The 21638-nt window shown below is 32.7% G+C and overlaps 2 protein-coding genes across 3 annotated transcripts in view; one reads left to right on the top strand and one right to left on the bottom strand.

The window, feature by feature from the left end:
- Positions 1-6045, top strand: part of LOC149570671 (uncharacterized) — a 109362-nt gene extending 103317 nt beyond the window's left edge. The window contains exon 8 of one of the 2 annotated variants that reach the window (XR_016362995.1): positions 5376-6045. The gene's annotated coding sequence lies outside the window, so the exon portion shown is untranslated. The remainder of the gene's footprint in view (positions 1-5375) is intronic. The other variant, XR_016362999.1, reaches the window with a different exon arrangement.
- Positions 6046-10193: 4148 nt separating this feature from the next.
- Positions 10194-11826, bottom strand: LOC149570670 (metallothionein-like protein EMB30). The gene is made up of 3 exons (XM_089823214.1): positions 11707-11826; positions 11480-11536; positions 10194-10499 (listed from the first exon to the last, which is right to left on the bottom strand). The coding sequence occupies exons 1-3, from the start codon at positions 11754-11756 to the stop codon at positions 10412-10414; spliced, it is 195 nt and encodes a 64-aa protein (XP_089679340.1). The 5' UTR covers positions 11757-11826; the 3' UTR covers positions 10194-10411.
- Positions 11827-21638: the final 9812 nt, after the last annotated feature.

The raw sequence follows: 21638 nt of genomic DNA, 5'->3' as shown, positions 1-21638 counted from the left end.
TCCTCTAACAAGGTGAGACTTAACAGTCTTTGTAAGCCTTTAACAGGGCAGGCTTTTCATATGGCAAATCATGATTCATAATCAAATGATTGTAACCTTAATTGGATACACTTTATTGCTGTAGTAGTGAAGATTTGTAGGTGTCATCCCCATCCCAGTTTTACTTTCTCATTTGGAGGGTTTCTAGTAATCATATCTAGTGTTAAGTGTGTGTGTTTAATTACATGTTTACATGATTGATGCATATGCTTTATATGTTATTTCAATTTATTATGCATGTGATGTATGAAAGGTGAAAGTTTTATGGGTCCAAGTTTAAACTCTTGATTCACCTCCCCTCTCAAAAGTTTACTCCTTTCCCACTTGTAATTCCAACAAGATATGTCCCTACGGGTCCTAAGACCCATAGGGACATATATTGTCATTGAAAGGGTCAAAAGGGGGTCATAGGTTTCCATATGTCCCCTTTCGACTATTTTTAACACGTGAGATATATTCTTAGGGGTCCTAAGACCACTAGGGACATATATTGTCATCGAATGGGTTAATAAAGATAATAGGTTTCCCTATTATGACCTCTTTTGATTATTTTGAACACGTGGAATACGTCTCTAGTGATCCTAGGACCCTTAGAAACGTATATTATCATCAAATGGATCAAAAGGGGTCATAAGTTTCTCTATGACCCCTTTCGACCCATTCAAACAAATGTGATATGTCCCCAGGGGTCTTAGGACCCTTAGGGACACATATTGTCGTCAAATGGGTTGCAAGGGGTCATAGGTTTCTTTACGGCCCATTTTGACCCATTCAAACATATGAGATATCTCCTTAGGGGTCCTAGGGCATATGTTGTCAGTGCATGAGTCAAAAGTCACCATATGTTTTTCTATGACTCCTTTGGACCTATTCGAACATACAAGGTATGTCCCTTGGGGGTCGTAGGACCTCTAGGGATGTACATTTTCATCAAATGGGTTGAAAGGTATCATAGGGTACTTTATGACCCCTTTCAATCCATTTGAACATATGAGATGTGTCACTAGGGGTTCTAGGCTCCCTAAGGACATGTTATTGAATGGGTCGAAAGGGGTCATAGGGTTTTGATGCTTTTAAACATAAGAAATATGTCTATTAGGTTTTAGGACCCCTACGAACATATGTTGTCATCGAATTGGCGAAAGGGATCATAGGTTTTCCTATGACCCCTTTCAACCCTTTTGAACATGTAATATATGTCCCTAGCGATCCTAGGACCCCAAGGGACATATGTTGTCATCAAATGATTTAAAAGGGGTCAAAGGATACCCTTTAACCCCTTTTGACCAATTCAAACAAATGAGATATGTCCTTAGAGCTCTTAAGACCTCTAGGGACATGTCTTATCATGAAATGAGTCAAAATGGGTCATAATATATACTATAACCCCTTTCAACCCATTCAATCACATTATATATGTCCCTAGGGGTCCTAGGATCCTTAAGAATGTATGTTGTCATGAAGTGGGTTGAAAGAGTCCTATGACCCCTTTCCACCCATTTGAACAAATGAGATATGCCCCTAAGGGTCCTAGGACCTCTAAAGACGTAAGTTGTCATGGAATGGTTTGAAAGGGGTCATAGGATACCTTATGACACCTTTTGACCCATTCGAACAAATGAGATATGTCCTTAGTGTGTGTAGTACCCTTAGGGACATTTTTTGTCATCGAATGGCTCGAAAGAGGTTATAGGATACCTTGTGACCCCTTTCAATCCATTTGAACAAATGAGATATGTCCTTAGAGCTTCTAGGACCTGTATGAACATATATTGTCATGGAATGGGTCAAAATGGGTCATAAGTTACCCTATGACCCCTTTCAACCCATTTAATCGCATTATATATGTCCATAGGGCTCTAAGGACCCCTAAGAACTTATCTTGTCATGGAATGGATTGAACGGGGTCATGAGATACCCTATGACCCCTTTCAACATATTCAAACAAATGAGATATGCCATCATATAGTTATTAGAATATACATTATATAATTACTAATTTATAATTATTATAATATATACACTATAATTCAATATGTTGTCATGGAATGGGTTGAAAGGGGTCATAGGATATCCTATGACCCCTTTTGACCCATTCAAACAAATGAGATATGTCCCTAGGGTTCGTAGGACCCCTAGGGACATATGTTGTCATGAAATGGGTTGAAATGCGTCATATGATACCTTATGACCCCTTTTGACCTATTTAAACAAATTAAATATATACCTAGAGATCCTAGGAACCCTAGGGACATATGTTGTCATGGAATGAGTCAAAAGGGGTTATAAGTTACCCTATGACCCCTTTCAACCCATTTAATCACATTATATATGTCTATGGGGCTCTTAGGATCTGTAAGAGCATATGTTTTTATGGAATGGGTTGAAAGGGGTCATAGGATACCCTATGACCCTTTTCGATACATTCGAACAAATGAGATGTCATTATATAATTATTATAATATATTATATAAAATTACTAATTTATAATTACTATAATAAATACACTAATTTAATATATACTATAAAATAATCTATACTTAAATATATAAACTATAATTAAATATATAATATAATTAAATATACATACTATATAATAACTGTATATAATATATTAAATATCAATAGTATATTAAATTTATGCTATATAATTATTATATATGCTAAAATATATATTATATACAATAATATATAATATCCTATATAATATATAATATATAATATCTTATATCCTATATAATATATAATATGATATAATACTATCATATATTATAATACTATCCTATATAGTTTATGTTATAAACTCATAATATTAAATACATGGAACAATCTGTAATTGAAAAGAGAACTAAAAGACAATTTTGTTTATTTGTTGATTCTGTAATAACCAAAGAGGCATAACGTTGACCAATTGAATTTTAATCACATGGATCAAGAATGAGAGAATCTCAACCGCTCTCTAAGTTTGAATCCAAACCCTCCAATTTCCATGGGATTCCTCTAGTATGAGCGACAAAGGATTGGGTACATGATATATTAGGTATCCAATTTGTTCAGGTAATGGGTTTTTTTGCTTTGGTATTAGGATTGGGAAGAAAAAGTCAACACAATTTCTTAAGCACTTTTGGATGTTTTTAGACTTGTTTTGTTTTTGCATCACCCTTTTTTAGTCCACCATGATCCTACACATACCCATATCTTGTGCCTTATTATACATGCACTACTCTGATTAAGTGCCATGGGCAATTGATGTTTGTCTTTGTTTGCCATCTACCTTTGTCCAGTGAGTGTTCTTTCTGTGACATTAGCCTATAATGACGTGTCCAAGATTGATCACCTCGTGATACTATTATGTTTTCTTTTGTGCATCTTGATTGTTGCTCCTTGACATGCATTTCTTATTGGCCCATTTTTTTCAGTTGCCTCTCACCTCACATTTGTCTGCATTAGGGGGGGTTTTTCCTATTGGTTTTTATGCTTCCTTGGTTCGATGGAGTCAGCTATGTATTCAATATTTGTTTCTATGTATTAGGTGGATGCAATGGCTGGGTAGCTATTCATTTGAGGAGATGGATAATTTACCATATGGACACTTTTCATTTCATTTCTACTTTGGATGCAACCCTCCATGTTTGATTGATGAACTCTTCAGGTTTTGGTGTTTTATGCCATTTGCATCTTCAAGTTCAGTTGTTTTCATTTGTGTCCCTCTTAATTCAAGAAGTGTCATTTGAGGGAACTCATGCAAATTATATTCTCTACTTGGTTAGGTTTTATTTCACTGGAGGTTTTTTAGATCATAAATTATTTTTCAAAAATGTTTGCGTCTTCTATATGCTTAAGTAGTGTTCTTTGTGATCATTATTTTATTCGTATCTTTTGGGAGATTCTCTAGTTTGGAGGCTTCTTTGTCCATTAGTCTTTCAACATTATTTCCATCTCTTTTTGGAGTAGGGTTTTTTCTATGCGATTTTCTCTATTTCTCCTCTTTACAAAGATTTGGTTGTGCTTAGATTTCTTATCTAGCCTTGTTGGGGGGACCCAAATTTACTTTCAGTAGTAGTTTCTAGGTTTTTAGCTACTTCCTAAGTTTATCTTGAGGGGGGTGTTAAAGCAATAAGATATTTTCTTATTATCTCTAGTTTACTTAAACTTTAGGCATATAATAATTATTTCCTTTATTAATTACTATCATGCAACCTAGGTTAGTTACCTTTAAGGGTTTTTATTTCTTTTTTCAAAGATTGACCTCTCTTTTTAAACCATTCATTTAATACAAATACAATTGGGTGAAAGCACAAACTTGTGTCACGCTTTTGTAAAAAAAAAAAGCTAACAAAAGTATAATTGTTCACCTTCAATGACATAAAATTGGTATTATTATTTTGAATTTGAAAATGAAGTAAACTAAAAAAATGTGTAGAAATAGATGAAGTTTAGGATTATAATTTTAAAAATTTATTTGAAATAAGAATTGATATATTTTTCTAATTTTTATAGATAATTTTTTAGCTATTGAAAAATGTTGAAAATTGGGGGTCTAGTTCCCACCACAAAACTATAGGAAAATACATTTATTTCCTTTTGATCTTAGACTATATTATAGATAACATATATAGTTAGAGCAATCAAAAATAAAAATCAGCTTTAGACCTATATTTTCTTTTTTATAATGATTCAAATTTCAACTCACCTAAAATCGATAGTTTTCATCTCCCACCATATTTTTCAAAACAAATCTATTTTATCTAAGAGAAAAATTATGTATTCTAGAAGATGACTCTCTCCTCTAAAACGTCATATAATTTTTAGATTTTTTTGATATGATTTAATATTTTTTCTTTCTCAAAATTGACATCTTTTCAAGTGTTAAAATATGTGCTTGTAGAATTTTTTAATTACAATATAATATATCTAATTAAAACACTATAAATTCTATATGACAATATTTTGGACTCTAAGCTCTATAAAATGGTGTTTATATGTTATTAAAAAATAGTAAGAGTTATTGAAACACCACTGTTTTGAAATAATTTTATTTCTTTAGTAATTGGACACAAACTAGTATAAACTATGCATTTAATAGCCATTTCCAATTGAAAAAGTGTGAGACCATATATAACTTAGCTAGAACAAATTTGTTTAGATAATATGTTTTAACAAAATTGATTTTTAGATAGAAATACTCAAATTTAGTTGTTTTGATGAGTCAGCCTGAAAGGTGACACAACTTTGTACTTTTACCCAATTTATCTTTTGTAAATCAAGAATGCCTCATCTTATGTGGATCTCTGAATTCAAGCCTCCATAGCTTTGCTTCACACTTTCTATGACAGGTGTTTGGATGCAAGTGATTCTTGGGAGCTATGGGTTGATCTTTCCTCAATTTCAACAAAAACTAGGACGGGTGATCCCCAAAGAAGTCTTGGTGCCTCACCTTTGTGAGCGTCACATAAATGTAATTAGTGCTAAGTGTACTAGAAATTCTCATGAGAGATGGTTTCTTGTGGACCACTACTTATGAAACATGGGCCAATGAGTTTGACTTAATGTGAAAAATATCTGCTACTTATCAAATTATATGAGTGTAAGGGGATTTCTATTCTATTGTTCATAAGGCACAAAACTCTTTGAATGAGTGACCTCTCAGGAAGTCCATATGCTTCACTTCTATGAGCATCACTCAAATGCAGTGAGTGTTAAATGTGTTGGCATAACTAATGTGGATTGTATTGATGCGAAGAATGATGGTCAATTGATCAGTTATTATCTTGTCACTATTGTCAACTTGAAGGTTGTCTATTAACTATTTATTGGGGAGCATTGTTTTAGGCGAGATGAAAAATATAAATCTAATGTGTGGTTGATCTATGCGTTGAGTTGGAGTGTGTGGTTGATATGAGAGCCTCAAAGATATCTCAAGATGATGTATATGCTATTTCATGTAATGTACACAAGTATGGACAAAGTTATGGTTTATTGAAGTGAGATAGTTTAACTGGGTTTCATACTTTGTGATAGACAATGAATGATTTGATTGGTTCATCGAATTTGTGATGATCCAAATATTGCTATTCGTGATTTATTATCTATACTCTCTTATGTGATCATTTCTACAACTATGCATGATTTTCTTTACATGAAGACATGATCTGGATAATTGGAATATATTTAGGAGAAAAAGAAAGAACACTTAGAACAATTTAAGTTTGATCCTCAAAAAGTAGGATTTGGGATGAGTTTGGTAGATATTTCATAATGTAAAGATAAGTGATGATGTGTAAATGATGTGGAACTAATGGGTTATATAGAATTGGTCATACATTGGTCATTGTGATCAATTTTCTTGAAGTTATGTATGTTCATTGGAAAATGTGCATAAGGAAAGATGTTCTTCGTTGAATTGATGTGCGGTTTAAATTGGTGATCGAGTTGATCTAGTAAAGTACACACTAGGGCTTAGTAATACATTTTGGGCAAGCCTAAGGTAAAATTCAAGTGTAATACATTTTGGTTAAGCTGGTGGCCTCCCTGAAGATTAAGATGTGTATTTATGTGACAAAATGTTATATTGGCAAGTGTGATAATCATGAATGGTGTGTTTAATCAAGCAGGTAGATGAATTCCTGTAATCAAAGGCATATGTTAAGCTAAATTAGATCTATACAAGCAATTAAGAAGTGTTATACCATATCACTTACCTTGTTGAATCCTAACAAGTTCTCAAGTCTAAATCCCTTAACCAAGTATCTCTTAACATGATGAGCAAGATCCTAACAAGTCTGAAGATTAGCTCCCTTGACCGGGTGGCTCATTAGCTTGAGTTAGAAATCCTTCAATGAAGTTACTCCTAATAGGGCTACTGGGCTAGATGCAAGTCCTTGAATTGAGTGGCTCCTAATACTCTCTTATGTGATCATTTCTACAACTATGCATGATTTTCTTTACATGAAGACATGATCTGGATAATTGGAATATATTTAGGAGAAAAAGAAAGAACACTTAGAACAATTTAAGTTTGATCCTCAAAAAGTAGGATTTGGGATGAGTCTGGTAGATATTTCATAATGTAAAGATAAGTGATGATGTGTAAATGATGTGGAACTAATGGGTTATATAGAATTGGTCATACATTGGTCATTGTGATCAATTTTCTTGAAGTTATGTATGTTCATTGGAAAATGTGCATAAGGAAAGATCTTCTTCGTTGAATTGATGTGCGGTTTAAATTGGTGATCGAGTTGATTTGGTAAAGTACACACTAGGGCTTAGTAATACATTTTGGGCAAGCCTAAGGTAAAATTCAAGTGTAATACATTTTGGTTAAGCTGGTGGCCTCCCTGAAGATTAAGATGTGTATTTATGTGACAAAATGTTATATTGGCAAGTGTGATAATCATGAATGGTGTGTTTAATCAAGCAGGTAGATGAATTCCTGTAATCAAAGGCATATGTTAAGCTAAATTAGATCTATACAAGCAATTAAGAAGTGTTATACCATATCACTTACCTTGTTGAATCCTAACAAGTTCTCAAGTCTAAATCCCTTAACCAAGTATCTCTTAACATGATGAGCAAGATCCTAACAAGTCTGAAGATTAGCTCCCTTGACCGGGTGGCTCATTAGCTTGAGTTAGAAATCCTTCAATGAAGTTACTCCTAATAGGGCTACTGGGCTAGATGCAAGTCCTTGAATTGAGTGGCTCCTAGTAGGGTAATCCCCTGAGAAAGCATTATTATAATGTCCTAATAGGGCTAAGTCTTTAACAAAATCCATTTTAGAAGAGTGAAAAATACTTTTAGGTACTAATTCCCACTATGGTTTTTCCCTCTGGCCAAGGGTTTGCACATGAAAATAATTGCTGTCTTTGTGTTACTTGTGTGAATATTTTGTTAGTTGTCTTATTAATAGTTTTAGAAGTTTACATTGCATGCATGTGGTGTGAGGTTATATATAGTTAAAGATCTATTTTGGTTGATCATTATTTGATAGGACCTTAAGTATATTAACAGAGTCTTCCATTCATTCTCATGAGAGATGAGTTCTTATGAACTACTACTCATGAAACATCAGTCAATGAGTTTGACTCAAAAGTTACACATTTGAATTTTAATAGAAATATCCCAATTTGACATTCTATGAAAAATATCTTCTACTTATCAATTGGTGAGCTTAAGGTTCTTTCTAATTAATCGTTCATAAGACACAACACTTGTTGAAGGCTTTGCAAATGAGATTGCAAGAAAAGTGAGTTTAACCTTGGAGGAAACTTTGTGGTTAAATTCGCTTGAGCTGGAGTAGTATTTGGATGGGTGACCTAGGAGGAAGAATCACCTCTTCACCTTTTTGAGCATTACCTAGATGCAATACATTATAAGTAATATATTCATTCTCATGAAAGATGATTTTTTGAACAAATATTCATGAAACATGAGTTAATGAGTTTGACTCAAAAAATATAGAGTTGAATCCTAATATCAATATCAATTCATGAGCTTAAGGGGCTTTCCAAAGGCACAATAATTGTTGAAGGTTTTACAAATGAGGTTGCATGCAAAGTGGGTTTATTCTTGGATGAAACTTTGTGATTGAGGCACTTGAGATGTAGTAGTATGTGGATGGTTGACCTCTTGGGATGTTCTCATACTTCGCCTTTGCGAGGCTCCCTTGGACACGATGAATTCTAAGTGTTCCATTCATTCTCATTAGAGTTTGATGTTCTTTTAAACCACTACTCATGATTTATGGGTGAATGAGTTTGATTCAAAAACTAAATAGTTGATCCCCAATAGAAATATCTGAATTTGACTTGCTGCATAATTTTTTTTCTTCTTAGCAATTGATGAGCACAAGGGGTTTATAATGAATGGTTCATAAGGTACAACACTTGGTAAGGTTTCACAAATGAGGTTGCAAGTAAAGTACACTTAACTTTGGAGGGAACTCCATGCTTAAACACACTTGAGCTAGATTAGTACCTGTATTTGTGGCCTCTTGGGAACTCCTGATGCCATATTTGTGAGCATTACCTAAATGCAACGAGTGCTAAGTGTTCAATTTTTGTCATGGGAGATGGGTTCTTGTGAACTACTATTCATGAAATATGATTGAATGAGTTTGCCTAAAAAACAGACATGGAATCTTAGTAGCACTTGCCAATGTAGTTTCATTTTAGAGCTTTGTATGTTATTTTATATTAAAAAAATTGTTATTGCATTATAACAACAATCTTTTTAAAAATTTAGTGTTTATATGTGCATGTTTGAGTGCTTTTGTAATCAAAGAATTAACTATAATTTTACCCTCAATATTTATAATTTACTATTTTAAATGTTACGTAATCATCAATAAAAATAAAATAACTATTCTGATTTTTGTATATTTATAACAATGAATAAGTAAATTATTAATAGATGAACAATTAGAAAATTGTATGTTTCGAGAGTTCATGACATAAATATAATGAAAGTCAAAATAATAAAATTTTAATGCTAATATGGTGACTATATTTCATAATTGGAAGATCTTGTAGTTGGGACAGTAGTTTGAACCTTTCAAAAATTTAAATGGAAATTTTGAATCACTTGTAAAATTTTGTAGCACCTTACTTGCAAGTCCTTGCTTATAAGTAAGGTTTCAAGACCACATCATCAAATATGATGTTCTATCACCAGTCTAAAAAAATATGATTGCCTATCAATATGTTATCAGAAGGAAAAAGGCAAGACTAATACTTGTATGCTAAGACATAATTTATTGGTGTGCTGATGTAACATTACATGATTTGTTATTTTCAATAATAGATAGCCATTATGAACAATAACAATTTAAGTGATAACAATATTGTAAAAAATATTGAATCCCAAATAGAAACTTTTGAATTTCAGTAAAATTACTTATTTATTTACAAGAATAAATTAAAGTATTTTTTATAAAAGATAAATTCTTCTCAACCATTAAAGTTAATTCCAAATTATTATAACCTCTATCATAGTGGAAAACTGCCTAATTGAATCTTTTCACAGTATTATAAAGTTAATTCCAAATTATTACTTAACATAGAATAGATAGATATTCATAAGAATTGTGTACACATATCTACTCATGTTGCAGAACCAAAGCATATGGTGATCCAATCTGAAAAGAAGTGAGATAATAAAGTAAAACACTTAATTCATTAAGAAACGTGCACCAACACAACAACAGAGTATAATCTACTACTGATTACACTCTCTCAGGTCTGCAGGGTAAAGCTACACGAATCCTTTGAAAACCCCTTTCTGCATAACCTGAAACTTCATGACAAACTCAAACCTATGCGTCTTGCATTTATTTACATATTATCTATATATATTTATTTGTTTCCTCACATCATTTGTGGCAGGGGCAACTGGTACAAGTGCAGCCAGGGCCGCAGTTGCAATCATTTTCTCCTTGAACGGTCTCGCAGTCAGAGAAGCTGCAATCACAACAATCACAACAATAATAAGATCCATCAGGTTTTCATAATTTATAAATATGGTACAAATGTTTTTGAAACAGATGGTGTGTAAATTTTAACATCAATGATTGCATCAGGATGTAAGAGAAATCAAGGAGTGGATCACTTTTGACTACCCAATTTTTCTTATATTCTGATAGATCACATATTTTTTCTTGTATTATGATAATAGATCATATAATATGTTAGAAGACAATGGGCTATTACATAATTTTTCTTATATCATGATGATAGATCATAAAGTATGTTTGAAGATGACGATGCAAAATTATAAACACTATCACTTATAAAAACATTGTAACAATCACATATGATGTAAAATTATAAGCACTATCACTTGTAAAAGCATTGTAACAGTCACATATGATGTAAAATTATAAGCACTATCAGTTGTAATAGCATTTGTAACAACCACAACATCAGCTGTTCGAATCCCACTATTATCAAACCGCTCTTAGGCTGGGGTCCCATGGGCACCCGCTTCCTTAAAAGTAGAGCGGGTGCCGCTAAGATTTTTTAGGCTTATGTAAAAAGCAAAGCAGTCCTATAGATTTATATGTGAATTTGCTTTAAAAATTAGTCCCTAAATTAACGGAAGATGATTGTCTCATGAATTTTGAAAATAAAATAAATATATTTCTTCATAAATTTGTTTAGTGGGATTATTTTATTTTTGGTGGGAAAATGAAGAGTAGGATTCACAAATGGCAGAAATCTTCCCTAAGCTGGTGGGGCTAAATCCAGCCCCATTTTCACCTGTTCAAATTGAGAGGGCTAAAAATCCAAGGCTCCTATTTTGTAGGAAAGATTCCAATTAAAGCTTTAGCCCCCTCTAAAATATTACCATGGAGCCACCCACTCCACAAAAATAGAGCCCAAGCCCCTTCCATGGAACCCCTGCCTTATAATCACATAAATTTAACTAGAATTACACACACCTCATATTGAAGCTGGTTTCCACAATCCCTTCCACCTGAAAAGTGTAACCTTTCTTGCTGTATCATCACAATGAAGAAAATCGATAGATCAGCAGATCAAACCAATAACCAGAGTAAAATTATAACCAACAATTAAAAATCGGACAGCTTAAACATAATACACTAAGCTTCATTCTAACACTAAAAGTGTTAAATAGTCAAAAAAGAGATAACATGAATAGACTTACGTGCACTGGCTCTTATCTTGGCAGTCGCAGTTATCACAGGTAGAAGACATATTTGAAGGAAGGGAAATAAGAGCTATCTAGCAATGGATGAAATGACTTATGAACACCAAAAGACGCTTTGAAATGTTTGGGGCTGTGGAGGTTGCATTTATAGGCAGCCAGTGGGGCATTTCAACAGTTAATTGAGCACCAATCTACAGTTAATTTATTTGAAGACATGACAGATGCGTAGACTTAAGGTCTGAGCATCTTGGTAATAAAAATCAGATATGGACTAGCTGTGTTGTACGGGGGGGCCACGAAGATGGTGTTGTGTATTGCCATCCATTAATAGTCGCAGTCGCTGTTGCAGAACTTTACACGAAACCGGAAAACTATGAATGTAGATTGGCATCTTGTAGGCCATTATTGAAAAGCAGGGCTGTGTTGTGGGCCGAAGTAGTCGAGGCATTCATGAGTGTGATGATGCAATTGATGCGACGGGAGCTTGATGAAATGCCGAAAAGCATTCTGCAATTGGGCAGTGAAGAATCCGTGTCCTGTCATGTGGAGCTGCTGTCCTTTCAAATTCAAAGCCTGCTGAAGACCGACTTTAAACAGACATGATTTACTTTGTTAAAATTTCTCATTGTTTGGTCTTCTATGGATGGATGAGGTGAGCGGTAGAGAAGGTTCCTGATTTACTTTTGTTTATGATAATTTATCTCTCCATAATTGAATTTTAAATGGAAGATGGTCCATTACTTTTGTAGTAATTAGTCCCTCTCTTTAAGACAGGATACTAAAGTATTTGAATGCATTTTTCGTATTAATTCAATATATTGTAATAATTTACTATTAATCTTAATTTTTACTTTTTGTTTCTTTTTTCTGATTGGTTGTTTTTTTTTTTTTTTTCGTTTTGTTTATAATTTAATTTTGAATGGATATCTAATTATGTGTTGGATGATATGGTTGAAAAAAGTATTGTAATTTTTGCGGGTAATTGGACTTTAAAGGGATGATGGTACCTAGGTTGTGTATTGGTGAAGAGGGTTTTTAATTTAATTTATTGTAATTTTTGTTCGTAATAGAATTTTTTAAATATACGATCTCTTAGAACAAGGTCTTATAGAGATTTTAACCTTCTTTCTTAGGCATAAGAGGTCTCATCAAGGATTATTTTTTTGTTTGTTATGGAGTATTTGAAAATGGATGATAGTGAATTGTACAATGTTGAAGAAGTTTTATGATTTGCTCTTGTTTTATGGATGGGGCAAGTCCTCGAAAAGGTTCTTGATTTACTTTTGTTTATAGCAATTTACCTTTTTCATAATTGAATTTTGAATGGATGATGGTCCATTACTTTTGTAGTAATTTTGTAATTTTCATTCATAATGAAATTTCTAATAGATGATAGTCTCTTAGATAGGGTCCCATAAAGACTTTAAGCTTCTTGCTTAGAAATAAGAGATCTCATTATGAAAAATATAAATTGTTACGTGATTATTTGAAGATTGATGATAGTGATGTTGAAGAGAGCATATGATTTTCTCTTGTTTTATTTATTTTTGTTCATAATTGAATCTTGAATGGATGATGACCTATTAGGCTAGGGTCCCATGGGGACTTTAACCTTCTTAGAAATATGAGGTCTTGTGAAGATTTTTTTTTTACATTATTATTTAAATGGATGATAGCTCCTTGTACATAGTTAAATAATAAATGGATGATAGCTCCTTGTACATAGTTAAAGAGGGTTTGTGATATATTCTTGTTTTAAATTTTGTTCATAATTTAATCTTGAAAAGATGGTGGTTGTGGTCCCATGAAGACTTTATTCGTAGAAATAAAAGCTTCCATGAAGAAAATAAAGTTGTTAGGTGATTATTTAAAATCTTTTCCTCAAGATAGAAAAAGTCATATTTTTAATGGACAAGGTTAGAAATTGTCCTCTCTGAATCCTCTAACAATTATTACTTATTTCAACTCTTTTATTTTTAAAATTTAAGCAATGTTATTCCACCAACATAAGAAAATATTCCAATTTATAAATTTATGTATAAGGATGTGGTCCCACGGGGTCTTAAGCTTCTAACCATGAGTTGCATAGAATATTTGACCCATGGGATAACAAATTGTGCATGGTTGAAGAGGGCTTATGATTTACTCTTAGTTTTATTTTTTGTTCATATTTGGATCTTAAATGGGTGATGACATATTAGGCTAGGGTCTTATGGGGACTTCCACCTTCTTAGAAAGGAGGTCTCGTGAAGAACTTTATTTTTACATGATTATATTTGAATGGATAGTACTTCCTTCTACATAGTTGAAGTGGGTTTGTGATTTATTCGTGGTATAAATTTTGTTCATAATGAATCTTAAATGGATGATGATTGTGGTCCCATTGAGACTTTTTTCTTTCAGATAACAGGTTGCATGAAGAAAATAATTTTGTTAGACGATTATTTAAAAAAAATTGTTGAAAATTAGAGGTTCTATTATGTGGGATTTCTCATTTTAATATATGAAAATTGGCAATGCTATAAATTGTCCCACGACAATCATCTAACAATTGCTCCTTGTTTCAACCTTAGAGTTTATTTTCAAATTTTAAACAATGCTAGGTACTTCACTGGTATACATAAAGATTCCAATTCATATATTTAGGCATGGGGGCATAGGATAAGGATGTGATATCATGGGTCTTAAGCTTCTATTTTTAAGCTTGGGGTGAAAATGTGGCGGGGCCATAAATTGTCATCTAAATTTAGATATTACATCCATGGGACCAACATCTCTTCAACTCTAATGTTTTGGAAGCTCCAACTTTAATATGAAAGACTAAAAATAGACAGAGCTAATACAATAATGAGACCGCCATCTTCTTTGAATTGTGGAAGTTCAACTTTTAAGCTAAGTTCACAACAAACTTCACTAGACAATCAACTTAAATATTCCTTAAGGACCCATTTGGTTGCAGGCATAGGAATGGAGAATAGGGATGTAATATTGGAAATAGGAATGACTATTCCAATGACATTTATTTTTTGGAATGGGTATAAGCTCATTTTAGAGGTAAAATGGGAATATGTATTCCTATTCCCTATTCCATATGACGAACCAAACACAATAGAAAACCTATTCCAAAATTTCTATTCCTATTCTAGCAACCAAACGGGCCCTAAAAGAAATCTACCAATTGTGACTTTACTTTTTAAGGGAGGCCTCCTTTATAGAAGCAAGTTTCTAATTTACCTTTATTTGCATTATTTTTTCTCATTTAAATCTTGAGTGGATGAGGGTGGAAAGGATTTTTCCTTATAGAATTAAATTTGAAACAATGAATTAAACTTATTTTTTTAATTAAAAAGATGGATCTCATAAATTCTAGATCTTTATATGTTGAATAATAAATATAATATAAGAAAGTATAATGTTCAATTAATAAATGAATAATTTTCTATGAAATTTAAGTAATAAAAATATAAAAATGGTGAATGCATTTCAAATTGCTTTAAATAAATTATTTGATTTCTTTAATTAAAATGCAAAATGAATTAGGTAAGAGCCTACACCACAAAGGTAAATTGCGAGTCTCTTATTTGGGAGGTCTTGGGTTTGAATCTATTTAAGATTAACGCATAATAATAATCAATATTAATAAATAATCCATAGGCTTAGACCCATTACCTATAAAAAAAATGCAATGAACTATTTTTTATTTAAATAATGTAATTGAAAAATAATATTTATAGGTTTATAGAAGAATTATGTCATTATTTTTTAACAAAATTTGAGTTAATAAATGATAATAATTATAATCAAACATTATAATCTAGCTTTTCAATACTTTTGCTTTATTTTATAGAAGGATGTCGATATTTTAGAATTTTTTTTCATATTATTTTGTCAATATGTGTCTAGTTGCTTTTCTATATGTTGATTTGTTTTAGATATTTACAATTTTTTGTCATGACATTGTGTCCCAGCCATTTTGTAAAGATTGATTAGTTTTAGATATTTATAAGTTTTTGTCAATACAATTTGTCCCACTTCTCTTCTTATTGAATGATTTTAGATATTTATAACTTTATGTCTATAAGCATAAATATCAAATATTTTTTAAAATCCAATTATATGAATCAAAGAAAAATAAATTCAAGACAATTTTTGTAAAAATATAAATAATCAATTATTTTAATATAATATATTTAATAAAAATATTATATTATATTTTTGTTTCTATTTTTTCTTTAATTTTAATTCATTAGTACATAGGATTAATTTTTTTAAAATCAAAATCTGTATAACAATTATATATTTTCTTGCACTTATTATACGTGGTATATGTTAATGTTTCTAGATGATTTTGAAAATTCTCATGATAGTGAGTAGTTCTTAAATTAAAATGAAAATTAATTATTTCATCAATGGAGGTTTCTTTTATAAAAAATTGGTTAAAGTGGTAGATTTGTTAGAATTCTTTAGAATAACTGAGAGGGGGGGGGGGGGGGGGGTGGTGAATCAGTTATTCAAGGTCCAAATGCCCTATTAATACCCTTTTCATATGTTCAAACTTAAATCAGTCATATAAGCAAATTACTGTAAATCAACATGCAAAGGTAAAACATTCAAAATCAACACATGACACAATGATTTACGTGGAAACCCAATTTGGAAAAAACCACCAGTAACATGCTACTTGATTCTCACTCTTCTGAAGTGATGCCCTGTTAAGAGCCTGCCCTGTTAAAGGCTTACAACACACTATTAAATGTGACCTTGTTAGAGGATTTCACCAAACTGTTAGGAATGGGCCTGGTTCAAGGTCTTTAGAACATTCACTTGTAATGTCACCCTGTTAAAGGATTTATCTAATGGCTGTTAAACCAACCTAAGTCCATAGGATTTATCTTACTGTTACAATTGCTAGAAAGTAACGATAATGGTCTTTTGATCTGACTTAACTTACAACATACTTTGCAGATTTCAAATCACTCTTTCAGTTCAATCCTTATGCTTGGCTTCAATAACTTCAGCTCAGACTACTTGTCTCCCTCTCAAGCTTCGTCTCCTTGAGTCTTCCTACTCATTCTGCCAATGCAATCATCCTTGTGGTCATCTATCCAAACAGAGTTCCTGTGTTATCTTCTCCTTAGCTTATTCTTCAGCATTTCATGCTTTTATGCTTGACCACGACTCTCTCTCTCACTATCCCCTCTATTCCACTCTATTTTTCGTTAACTTATGTCTTCTTATATACAAGTCTGATTTGCCTTTGCCGCTCAATTCTCCCTCTCCAATTTTAGGGTTTCAAAATGGATTTAGGTAGGATACAATGTATCTACCCCATATCTTGTTTTTTTTCTTGAAACTTCGCCAATTGTATCTTTGAAACATTCTACATGGTGTTCTGTGCCACCAACTCATCATTCTTATCTTCCTTTTAATTCACAAATTTCTAGATAACAACTTTGTTGGCTTAGATCTGGTGAATCTTCGATTTCCTAAATAATGCAACAACTCGGCATTATTGAGTTACTGGTGCTCGACACCTCTGTGTTACTCGACACCTATACCTGCTCGGCACTTGGTTCTGCTCGGCACTTGATTCTGCTCGGCACTTGGTTTTTCTCGGCACTTGATTCTGCTCGGCACTTGGTTTTGCTCGGTACTTGATTCTGCCCGACACTTGAACTTGCTCGACACTTAACTAGGAATTTGCTCGGCTCTTACTAGCTTGCTCGACACTTACTAGCTTGCTCAGCTCCTTCTCTCTAATAAACTCATTTGAGCTTTACAAAAGACTTAGCTAAAACTTTAGATCTTTGATATGTTTCAGTGTGCTCATTCTTTGTATCTTTTAGTATGTCATCCAATACACTGTTTCATTAATGGCTTGACTGATCCTTGTACTTCATTACAACATCATAACTTCAACCTTTCTCTAGGTGTTCTAGTTACATCTTATTGATTGCCTCCACCTTGACAATCAACTAATTGATAGTATTTGGATCACTAAAGCAACTGTCATCCCTGCAATTAGCAAGTTTGACATCAATGACAAAACAATGATTGAGGACATTCTTTACCAGTTCCATATATTATTCCAACAATTGTTCTTATGATCATTTCAATAATTTCCAACAAGATTTTCTTGAGAAAAATATAAAGAGGTGAATAGTTGAAAGTAATAATGTGATATTTTATTGACTAATGTGCCAAACATATTCTATTTAGAAGCTATAATTTTTCATAATGTAGTTCAATTGTCAATGTTCAATCTTGATCGCTAAAAATAAAATAAATATTTAATTATTTTTTCTATGTTTGTACAAACTTAGTTACCTTAAATTTTAGTCCTAATAATTGTGCACTCAAAATTATCAATACTTATGAACAAATGTCTCAACAATTTGATACATGCAATTTTTTTAAATTAGGAGGTATTGTAACACAATTGACTACTCATGTTCTTCCTCTATATGAATAAGAAAAAAATTATTGATAATTTAACCAATGAATCAAATGAATTTAAAGTAGAATGAAAATAAGCTATCTATTCTTTGTTGGAAAAATGTCCAATACTCCCATCGGGTTTGTGACAAGGGCTTAACAGCCTAATGTATACTATAAGTTGAGTGGTTGTATCGAGCACTAACAAATCCATCTTTTGGTGCAACAAAAACCTCACTCTAACAAGTGGTATTGGAGCTTGGTCACGAGTTCAAATCCTTTGACCATTGGGTAATGATGAGAAGGAGATTGTTGTAAAAATGTTCAACACTCCCCTCAGGATTTGTGATAAGGGCTTAACCGCCTCGTGTACTATAATTTGAGTTATTATATCATGCACTAACAAATTAGTCTTTTGGTGCAATGACAATCCCACTCTAGCACTTCTCACAAGAATCATGGATGATGCTAAAAGTAAAATTAATTTCTTAATATAGAAATTAATTAGGCAACAACTAAGATAAATAACATTACATTTGATAGAATGAAAAAAGTCATTTTCTTTTCTCGGTGTTGTTTCTCGCTCAATAATTTTTTTTAATTCAACCATTCCTTGTATCGTAACTTCAATTACTTGTAGTCTAGGGGCTCTAGTGGGAATTGTCTAGACTGATTTTTCCCTGTGTATTGTATGGTGGTATGTTGTTGTTTGGGCCCTCTATTATAGTTTTTTCCATGGGGGATTTGGATAATATTCCTCATTCTTTAGTAGTGGTGGGATTTCCAATCATGTGTTGTTTGGGAATTTGGTAGCTGGTGGAAATGCTATGCTCAAGTTATCAAATACATTCCTTCAAAAGTGAGTTTCTCATTATTATGTCAAGACCTCACTTGTGGAAGTTTGTGACTCAGATGTGGTGTAAAATATAGATCTCTACCAACTTTGTGGGTTGGTTTTTGGATTTGTTGATTTATATCCCTTCCTTTAGGATCTACATAGTTAGATGATGGATTCTTGGAGCTAGTTAGTCTTTGGTAACATTGAGTTCTTCCCTTGTGAAAAGGGTCTTTATCTTGTAATTTTTACTTCTAATAAAGAACACAATTTGATATTAAGAAAACTATGGCTTTGTGGGGGGGGGGGGGGGGGGTGGTGTGGGTCACTCTCTCTCGACCTATCATTGGAATATCTCCTTTAACCCTCTTACTAAAATATGCATCCAATGTGGTTTTGTCTTCCATATCTTTCCCTATAGTTTTTTGGATAATTATTTCTTTAAGGCCATATAGGCCACTCTATTGGTCATTTCTTAAAGGCGGATGAGGCTACAACTATAGTGAATTGATCTACATTTTTGTGCATTCTAGTTGACATCAACATCTTTAGATCTGTTCTATGAGATGCCATTCTCATGGTCAAGGATGGATCATGGACCCAATCATTACATTTAGAGGGCCTACACTTAAGATGTGGGTGATGCTTGTCTATTGGTCATCTTGTTATAGATTGTTCTCTTTTGTGTCGTAAAGGTGATACCACTTGATGGAAGGATGGAAATGATGATCATTTGTGTATCTTGACCTTTGAATGTTCCTTTGATGACTCTCTTCTACTGAAGTTCTCCTCCCCCCCCACAAAGGGTGATGTTTCTTCTATTATATGCCCTTTGGCAATATGATCCCTTCTCTGATTATTTTTGCTCATATTTTATCCTAATCTATGGTTATTGAGGCTCAACATTTTCAAGACTTCATTTCTAGTGATGAATTGATTCTCTCTCATTACGGGTTCCACCACCTCACCTTTATGGTAGGGTCTCTTTTTAAAGTATCACCTAAATAGTTGTTTGTTGGGGAAGGCAGAATCACTAAAGTGTTAGTACCTTCATATTCTAGTTTTATAAGGAACAACACCTTTATTTCTTATTTATTCAAAAATAGTAAATGCGATTACTGGTAGTCTTCCTTGTATTTCTTCTTCTCATCATATTGTAGTAATAATAATGATCATTATTCCCTTGGGTACACTATTGCAAGTAAAGAATTTACAAATGTAATAGGACATGTCCAATCCTCTAGCCTTTGGATGTTATGTGATACTCCTATTTATATCACTGTGTACATTTTATTTTTATGTTTTTTTATTAAGACTTTTCTCATTTGTTGTACCTACTCCACATCTCTTCCTCTAGGATGATACAAAATGAAGATCTAGTTTTGTGGAAGATTAAACACCACTTCCTAGATTAATCACATTTTGGGGATTGACCTACCCTCTAAATAGTAATTGGCTCATATTAGGGATGGAAACTACTTGAAGTTTTTGTTGACATAATGAAAACATGAAGCCATGGTTGGAGATAGGATTCAATGTATGATTTGATCATCCTTACTTAGGATTGTGCAATTTAAATGAGTATTCCCTCATCTTTCTCATTGATACTCATTAGGATAATCATCAACATTTTGTTCACCTTGTGTTCTATAATTTTTTAACTTATTTTCATATTTTACTATTATATCTATGGCTTTGGCTTCATCTTTTGCAAGGAACATGAGAGCATGTGGCTCATGGAAGTTCAACCTTTATGATTTGTGACTCTCTTTTCCATGAGAAATTTTATTTCTGCCTCATCTTCACATATTTCAATCATATTCATAAGTATCTACATCTATATTATTGGTCAATATCTTTAAGGTTTTTGTCTAGAAACATAACCCTATTACAAATGTAAAGGATTTATGTTCTTGGAAATGTAATACAAACTAGGTGATTGAAGGGGGGGGGGTGAATCAAGAACCACTTAAACATCTTCAATTGGACCACTTTTTAATATTTTTCTATTCTACTTAAATGCATGAAAAATTAAACAATTAAAGTAACAACACCATAACACAATATTTGGTAACCTAGATACCCTCCAAGTAGAAGGTAAAACTGGGGTGGAGATGACACCTATAATGCTTCACTACTGCAATAATAAAGTTGGCTAGTTAATGCTTAGAAATGATCACTTCTGATGATCTTACCCTGTTAGGAGTAATAAGAATTGTTAGGTCCACCTTGTGAAAGGATTTATACAATATAGTTAAGTATGTACTCTCTTAGGAGTTTTTGCAAAGGACTGTTAGGTCCACCCAGTTAAAGGATTTGGGACTGATGTATTTGTTAGGATGAATTAGTGGATGATCTCTGAAATGCAACTATGATTTTTGTTGAAGATCCTTTGAAGTAAAATGATCACTTGACTATGATAGATGAGTCTCTTCCTTTCCTTGTGATGCTTGCAACCTTCTAGACAATCTACCCTTCCATATTCTCTAATGCTTGAATGATACAATGAATAATGCTACTACCATGTTTTGGACAAAATTTTTTTGTCATACTTATATCCATCCAAATAGTAATTACATAGGTTGGCTATAATAAGAATGGTTCCAAAAATAATCACCAAGTCGGCTTAGTGCAATAACTTGGGTCAATGTCATACTTG

This window comes from Cupressus sempervirens, chromosome 3 (genome assembly GCF_028749045.1).
Source record: "Cupressus sempervirens isolate cs-2001-9-10 chromosome 3, ASM2874904v1, whole genome shotgun sequence".
Lineage (NCBI taxonomy): Eukaryota > Viridiplantae > Streptophyta > Pinopsida > Cupressales > Cupressaceae > Cupressus > Cupressus sempervirens.
The sequence above is the reverse complement of the archived record's forward strand: the minus strand, read 5'-3'. Positions and strand labels throughout refer to the sequence as shown.